Genomic DNA, 8,535 nt, shown 5'->3' with positions numbered 1-8,535 from the left:
TCAGCCACAGAACCTGTGTAATTAATTTGTGTCCGGAATTAAAGGGACGAGGTGTTAATCCTAGGTTCCTGGGAGCACCTCCAGATAGGTAATACGTAAGGTTAACACCTCATCCCTTTAATCCTGGAGACATATTAATTACACTGCTTCTGTGGCTGATTAAAAAAATACAGTTGGAATGAAGTCTGATGGCTGTTTAAAAAAAAAAAAAAACAGTAGAAATTGAGTCTTGAAGTGAGCCAGCCACAGAACCTGTGTGATTAATATGTCTCCAGGATGAGGTACGGGAATACAGCTTTGTTAGAATCCAATGTACCAGCATGCCCTTGATAAGATACACAGCAGGGCCCCTCTGCCATAGGGCAGATTGTGATGTCACTATGGGCTGTGAGGGCAGATTGTGATGTCACAATGGGCTGTGATGGCAGATTGTGATGTCACAATGGGCTGTGAGGGGGTATAAAACCATCCGCTTGCTGCTTCCTGGCTCATAACTGATATTGCTGGACTAGAGCCAACACATATAATTTCTCATTCTTTTCTGAAGACTGACGATTGAATAAGATGGAGACTAAAAGTGACAAAGCTAAAGATCATCAAGTGGCTGTCGCTTTGCGCATCCGTCCATTTAATAGAACGGAGACTAAGAACCGCGCACAATGCATCGCCCACCAGCTCGGACCGCAGACAGTGCTACTGCAGGACCCTGGTGAGGATCCTAACAACGTCCTGCGCTCGACCAGGACAAGAGAGACGACATTCAAATTCAACCAAGTGTTTGACCAGGCAGCGACCCAGGAGACTGTGTATAATTCCACAGTGAGGCCCTTAGTGGGTGACCTCCTATCTGGGTACAATGCTGCCATATTTGCCTACGGCCCAACAGGCACCGGGAAGACCTTTACTATGATGGGCAAGGCCCGTGAGCCCGGAGTAATATATCGCACCCTGAAGGACCTGTTTAATGCCATTGAGGAGACTGGAAATAGAAAAAACTTCTCTGTATCATTGTCATATGCTGAGATCTACAATGAAAGAGTCCGGGACCTTCTAAGACCTTCCTCTGGGTCTTTGGTCCTCAGAGAGGATCCCAATGGCAACACCAAAATAGAAGGGATTGCCCAGTTCACCCTTAGCAATCCTGAGGAAGCCATGGCCCTGCTGGAGAAGGGGAATAAGCGGCGCTCTGAAGCTCCCACCGCCGCTAATAAGACCTCATCCCGCTCCCATGCAGTAATGCAGGTCACCATACAGCAGGAGGACAGCGATGGTGTGAGCACAGCCAGGCTGTACATGGTAGACCTGGCAGGATCAGAGCGAGCAAGCCAGACTGCAAACAGTGGCCAGAGCATGAAAGAGGGAGGCTACATCAACCGCTCCCTTCTCGCTCTGAGAACCTGCATCATGGCGCTGCGTGACAAACCAGGCAGCCATAGAAACTATCGGGACAGCAAGCTGACCTGGCTGCTAAAGGGAGCACTAAGCGGGAAAAGCCGAATGGTCATGATCACACACATCAGCCCCGCGGATAGTGCCTATGAAGACGCCCGCAGCACAATGACCTATGGGAGCAAGGCCAAGTTCATCAAGACACGGGTGGAGAGGAACCGTGTCTGTGTCCCCCACAAGATCCCTGAGGGGACTAAAGTGCTACCGAAAGTCTCTCATCCTCCAGAACTTAAACGCAAGACCAGAGCGCCGAGGCATGAGGATGATTATTTTGATATGAGACGCATCGCTCCTGTACTCCCTGTACTCTCCAGGCTTTATGCAAGTTTAAAGGCTAAAGCTTGTTGCAAAAAATGTTCCTCCAATTATCAAGATTGAAGACCTCCATGGCGATAGGAACATCACTGGTGCCGGTAGGAACAGCACTCGGCCGACATGAACAGCACTCGGCCCGGCAGAAAGATGGGGATTAGGGCTAATGGCGATACCCCAAAAACAAAAACGACACTGGGCAGCCACCCCATGGGTGTGTTGGAAGAGCTGCTAATTATGTGTAAAATGCTGATAATTACAGCCAACTCATTGAGAACATAATAAGTACGTCAGCTAGTTATACATAATTTGTGCTGTTAGCAGGGTTATGGCATCCGTTATATAATGTGATGCTTAGATTTTATAAGGATTATGTTAGGGCAGAACCAGTAGAGGGGGGATGAGATCTTTGCAGCATCTTCCTGACATCCTCAATTATTTATTTATTATTATTATTTACTGACACTTCGCCAGCAAATCCCATTGTGCTCTAAAATTACCATCCAATCAGGTCCTCTTATTTTACAATCACAGCCTGTAGCACGGCAACAGGAACAGGTTAACATTGGGGTGGATAAAGCTGCAGCTCCAGGCCTCCACATAAAAACAGGCCCGTCACCATGACAGAATGATGATCACAGACAGGGACCAGCTGGTCACATGGTCGGCCATAATCAAGTAATACAATTGCATTTCTATGTTCCCCATTTATGCAATTTTTGTACTTTTATATAATTAGGGAGACACTGGGGCTTCTAGTCTATGGGTTCTACAGGCAATCCCCTGCACCCCTTTTTTCTATTTAATTAGTGCCGAATGGGCAGGGTTGTGAATAGTTCCCCTTTGCCCGACCAGGCACTATCTGCCACGCTGTCCCGTGCCCCTCCCCTGTCAGCGGCAATGATTTGCTTAATGACGGGGGAGGTGGTCTGGCTGATTCAGCTTCTTCTAAACATTACAGCTGATTGATAGGGGTCAGTTCTCCAACTGTCCAGCCACAGGATAAGCAGCAGGCATTCAGGCACTTAAGACACAGCTTATACCAGGGGTGGCCAAACCTGTCCTCAAGATCTACCAACAGTTTATATATATCAGGTAACCTGTAATCTATAGTAGGAATGTATACAGCATGTTTGGAAATGTGACAGCTAGTAATGACTACAGCTGTGCACCAGCAAGTTGGTCTGGGGAATGTGACAGATAGTAAAGACTACACCTGTGCACGAGCTAGGTGACCTGGGGAATGTGACAGTTAGTAATGACTACAGCCAGGGCTGGTGCAAGGCACCGGAGCGCCCCAGGCGAGTCGGGGTGGGGGCGCCCCGGTGCCGGGGGGAGGGAGGGGGGGTGGTACCTGTGTAAAAAAATTGCTGCCCCGGAGTCCCTGCAGTGCTGGGGTGGTCAGGGGTGTCCGTGCCGTAGGGGTACCTGCAGCGCCGTCATGTGTATAAAGCTGGCTGCGGCCGGCGGGGTACCTGTAGTGAATAGCAAATAACTAGCGCTTCCCGCGCCACCGCGCACATAGCGCTAGTTATTTGCTATTCACTACAGGGACCCCGCCGGCCGCAGCCAGCTTTATACACATGACGGCGCCGCAGGTACCCCTACGGCACGGACACCCCATACCGCCCTAGCACTGTAGGGACGCCGGGGCAGCAATTTTTTTACACAGTTCGCTGGGGGTGAGGGGCGAACTGCCACCCTCCAGGTGCCGGCGCCCTAGGCAAATGCCTAGAGCTGCCTAGTGGTGGCGCAGGCCCTGACTACAGCTGTGCACCAGCTAGGTGACCTGGGAAATGTGACAGTTAGTAATGACTACACCTGTGCACCAGCTAGGTGGTCTGGGAAATGTGACAGTTAGTAATGACTACACCTGTGCACCAGCTAGGTGACCTGGGAAATGTGACAGTTAGTAATGACTACAGCTGTGCACCAGCTAGGTGGTCTGCCTAATGTGACATTTAGTAATGACTACACCTGTGCACCAGCTAGGTGGTCTGGGAAATGTGACAGTTAGTAATGACTACACCTGTGCACCAGCTAGGTGACCTGGGAAATGTGACAGTTAGTAATGACTACAGCTGTGCACCAGCGAGGTTGTCTGGGAAACATGTGTAACACCCTGACATTAGGTGATATCAGTCACCAGGTGCCACAGTTAGTAAGGGGTTAATGCCCCAGCATAATGTATGCTGCCAGCCCAGCCAGAGTTAATTGCAGCAGGGGGCGGGAGTGATCCCCTGATGGACAGGCAGAGCAGGAAGAGGAAGTAGAGAGAAGCCTGCAGGAAAAGACTCATGTGGAGTGCATGGGAGAGAGAAGCCTGCAGGGAAGGACTCATGTGGAGTTCATGGGAGAGAGAGAGGAGCCCCAGCACCACAGAGCACAGGTGGCAAGCAAGGGGTGCAGCAGCAGCAGCAGCAGAGCCCAGTCCCAGAGTAAAGCAGCAACAGAGCCCAGCAACATGGTGAGCCCAGCTGAACCCTGCCTGCTAATAGTGAGTGTGTCATTGTGATTTATGGGCTGCTGTGTCAAAGCAAATGGCCAGAGGGTGAGGGCATAGTTGGAGTTAATCCTTGGCAGACCATCTGAAGAAGTTGGTGATAGCACGTCCCCAGTAACATACCGAGGTGTAGCTGAGTGTGGCAACGCAAAAGCGCCCACACTAGCGTGACCTGGAGGTTGCACCAAGAATTGCCAAGGCCTCATCCATATAGAGACCTGCCTTTGAGGTTCCCAGAAAATATATTGAGGACCAGTTTACTGTTTAAGGGTCTACATCAGAATCCCTGGAGTAATAGTGCCACCCGGTGGCCCAAGAGTGAAAGTACAGCCTTTGTTATAACTTGAAGAGAAGACCCTTATTAGTCAAAGTGTGATTTTCTCCCTGGACGCTAACACGGTGCACCGGTTCCGTTCAAGACTGGCCGGCCCTAGAAATAGAGAGTACCCGGGTACTGCAGGTTAGCATGTATTGTGATTATTGTTCATTATTGCTGAATTATTGTTGGATTTCTGCATTGTGATTATTGTGTGCTGTTGAAGTGCTTATTTTGTGCTGAATACTGTTCTGAATACTAAGGTTGGTGCCCCTTGTTACAGACCGCAGAATAAAAGGGTCAAAATTGATATTTGTTGTCCATCTTTCCTTGGTGTCCATTACGTGGAAGTGAGAAGACTCCTGACCAAATAGGAAGAAGACTGGGTGTGAATTGGTTTCGGCACCTGCAAGCCAAGGTAATTGTGTTCCCGTTGCCGGTGGTTACACCCTTTTCTGGCGTCACGAACAGGATCCGGTCAACTAGGAGTATAATCCAACCCAAGGATGGAAGCACCACAGGCCGAGGGCGGACAGCAACCTGCTGCACCCCCCAACAATGACCAACAGGCTGCCCCACTACTTGCAGCACCTGCTCCAGCAGCGACCCCTCATACCCCAATCACACTACCGTACTATTTCGGAGCCCCATGGATGCTTACCTATAGTGGAGACCCCAACAAGGGCGCCACGTTCACTGCATTTAAGAACCAACTGAAGTCCATGCACCAGCTCTATATCCCGAGTGAAGAACAGAGGGTACAAATTCTAATCGGCCAACTTACGGGCTCCGCCCTCAGTGAGGTCGAATCTTGGGCCGACGACCAAAAGACGGGCACCGACGTGATTCTGAATCGGCTGGCCACGATCTTCGAGACGGCCACCCTACCAGAGCTGAAGATGCAACTCTACGGCCGAAAACAACGGCCAGGCGAGACTCTCCGAGATTTTGCCCTGAGTCTACAGGCAGCCCTAAAACTCATACGAGCAGCCGATAAAGACGAAATTCCCAATGGCGATGAGGCCCTCACCATACAATTCATAGAAGGAGCATCGAATCCCAGCGTGAGAACCCAGCTACGGCTCCTGAAGATGCAAATGGCGGGTAAACCTTTTGCCGATTTTAAAAACACTGCCATCACCACAATCGGAAACCACTCCGGCTCTGAGGTGGAGTATCCGGAGATGGTGGGGTTTCGAGGATCCACGGCTTCGAACCCAGAACGGTCCGTGAAGCCAAAGGACCTGGCCATACAGAACCACAAGCAGACATCAGGGGATCAGACCCAATCCCTCCAGAGGCAGGTAGAGGACCTAGCCCTCGGGATGGCTGAGATACAGCGAGAAATGCGTCAGGTAGCGCGGCAAACCGCGCCGAGCAGCTGGGGAGCCAGATGGAATACAGAACGACAGCAAACGAACCGAAACCGCTGGGAACCACCTCGGGAACATGGACAACGGGCAACCGACCAGTTCGACTACCAAGGTCGACCCATTTGCCGACAGTGTCAAGAGGTGTATGTTGAAAGGGACTTTCCTCCACCTGATCCTTTAAACTACAGCACCCCGAGGGGGAGGGCCGAACCTCGGGGAGAACAGGAAGAGTAGGTACAGGCCCTGAAGACTTGCAGACCTGCTATGGCAGACAATGCCATATAAGTGCAGGCAAATTATCTGCCATGTCAAACAGTGACCCTCCAGTTTGCACGAAAAGTCGAGGGAAAGTGATCTGGTTCCACGTGCAACGTGGATATGGGTTCGTCGATTGCGCTGACCCAAAGCAGGACGTCTTCATCCACTACACCGCCATCCAGAACAGTGACCCAAGAAAACTATACCGAAGCCTCGGGGCTGGGGAGATGGTAGAATTTGACGTTGTCAGAGGAGAAAAAGGGCTCAAAGCAGTCAACGTCACTGGTCCCGGTGGTATTCCCGTTCGGGGCAGCAGATATGCCACCAGAAACAAGGGTTACGGGAGCCACCCACGTCCCAGAAGTCCTCTATGCGACTACTATACAAAAGGCCAACCCCAGAGGGATAGTATGTATTCCAAGGAAAGGGAAAGCTTGGCAGAAAACACCAAGTGCAGGCCGTATGTGTGTAGCCAACAGTACTCTCATGCCCGAGGGCAGAAAAAGCCAATGAAAAACCTTCCATCACGAAGCAAAGTAGACACCAGACGAAAATCCCGTCCTTATGTGGCCACTAAGAGTCCGGCGTCGACAGCCGAGAGTTATCAGATTGGAGGGCCAGATGTGACTCGACGGCAGTGGATCTATTTCGACCAACGTAAGCAGTACCCTAACCGAACCCAATTGCCCCTTGAGGCAAACAGCAAAGAGAGTGATGATGACAATGAGGACAGTGTCCCAAACATGTTACAGATCCCAGTGGGGCCGTTACTGAATGCGAGGTGGCCAATACTTCCTCCAACAGTAGTACCACCTTTGCGGTATAGGCAGTTGTGTTACTCTTCATGTTACTGAACATTTTTGTATTACTGTTCATTTGTTAATAATATTGTCGGCACTGTTTAAGTAGCCTGTGTAATGTTGTACCTCTTATTGGAAAGTTATACCTTGATTCGGTAGTGGACTCAGTGGTCCCGGAACTTTATAACAAAAGTCACCTGTATCTGCATTGGTGTGCGCGAGGACACGCACATAAAAAAGTATGGGCGGATGTAACACCCTGACATTAGGTGATATCAGTCACCAGGTGCCACAGTTAGTAAGGGGTTAATGCCCCAGCATAATGTATGCTGCCAGCCCAGCCAGAGTTAATTGCAGCAGGGGGCGGGAGTGATCCCCTGATGGACAGGCAGAGCAGGAAGAGGAAGTAGAGAGAAGCCTGCAGGAAAAGACTCATGTGGAGTGCATGGGAGAGAGAAGCCTGCAGGGAAGGACTCATGTGGAGTTCATGGGAGAGAGAGAGGAGCCCCAGCACCACAGAGCACAGGTGGCAAGCAAGGGGTGCAGCAGCAGCAGCAGCAGAGCCCAGTCCCAGAGTAAAGCAGCAACAGAGCCCAGCAACATGGTGAGCCCAGCTGAACCCTGCCTGCTAATAGTGAGTGTGTCATTGTGATTTATGGGCTGCTGTGTCAAAGCAAATGGCCAGAGGGTGAGGGCATAGTTGGAGTTAATCCTTGGCAGACCATCTGAAGAAGTTGGTGATAGCACGTCCCCAGTAACATACCGAGGTGTAGCTGAGTGTGGCAACGCAAAAGCGCCCACACTAGCGTGACCTGGAGGTTGCACCAAGAATTGCCAAGGCCTCATCCATATAGAGACCTGCCTTTGAGGTTCCCAGAAAATATATTGAGGACCAGTTTACTGTTTAAGGGTCTACATCAGAATCCCTGGAGTAATAGTGCCACCCGGTGGCCCAAGAGTGAAAGTACAGCCTTTGTTATAACTTGAAGAGAAGACCCTTATTAGTCAAAGTGTGATTTTCTCCCTGGACGCTAACACGGTGCACCGGTTCCGTTCAAGACTGGCCGGCCCTAGAAATAGAGAGTACCCGGGTACTGCAGGTTAGCATGTATTGTGATTATTGTTCATTATTGCTGAATTATTGTTGGATTTCTGCATTGTGATTATTGTGTGCTGTTGAAGTGCTTATTTTGTGCTGAATACTGTTCTGAATACTAAGGTTGGTGCCCCTTGTTACAGACCGCAGAATAAAAGGGTCAAAATTGATATTTGTTGTCCATCTTTCCTTGGTGTCCATTACGTGGAAGTGAGAAGACTCCTGACCAAATAGGAAGAAGACTGGGTGTGAATTGGTTTCGGCACCTGCAAGCCAAGGTAATTGTGTTCCCGTTGCCGGTGGTTACACATGGACCGTTAGTAGATCTTGAGGACTGGTTTGGCCACCCCGGCTTATACCATAACCTAGGCCTCCAGCCTCTTGGTTTACACCCCATCAATCTTTCATCCTCTCTGTTTGTTTGAGAG

General features: G+C 50.3%; 1 protein-coding gene and 1 pseudogene across 1 annotated transcript; both read left to right on the top strand.

Annotated features, from left to right (window-relative positions):
• Window positions 1-397: 397 nt before the first annotated feature.
• On the top strand, window positions 398-1,919 carry LOC146049869 (kinesin-like protein KIF19 pseudogene; annotated as a pseudogene).
• A 1,962-nt stretch (window positions 1,920-3,881) lies between these two features.
• LOC146049667 (uncharacterized) lies at window positions 3,882-8,277 on the top strand. Its single transcript, XM_083166230.1, has 2 exons — window positions 3,882-4,258; window positions 4,864-8,277. Exon 2 carries the CDS (start codon window positions 5,087-5,089, stop codon window positions 6,185-6,187), a length of 1,101 nt encoding a protein of 366 aa, XP_083022356.1. The 5' UTR covers window positions 3,882-4,258; window positions 4,864-5,086; the 3' UTR covers window positions 6,188-8,277.
• The last annotated feature ends 258 nt before the right edge of the window (window positions 8,278-8,535 follow it).

Source organism: Crinia signifera, chromosome 12 (assembly GCF_055691185.1).
Source record: "Crinia signifera chromosome 12, ASM5569118v1, whole genome shotgun sequence".
Lineage (NCBI taxonomy): Eukaryota > Metazoa > Chordata > Amphibia > Anura > Myobatrachidae > Crinia > Crinia signifera.
Note: the sequence above shows the minus strand (reverse complement) of the source record. Positions and strands in the feature narration are given on the sequence as shown.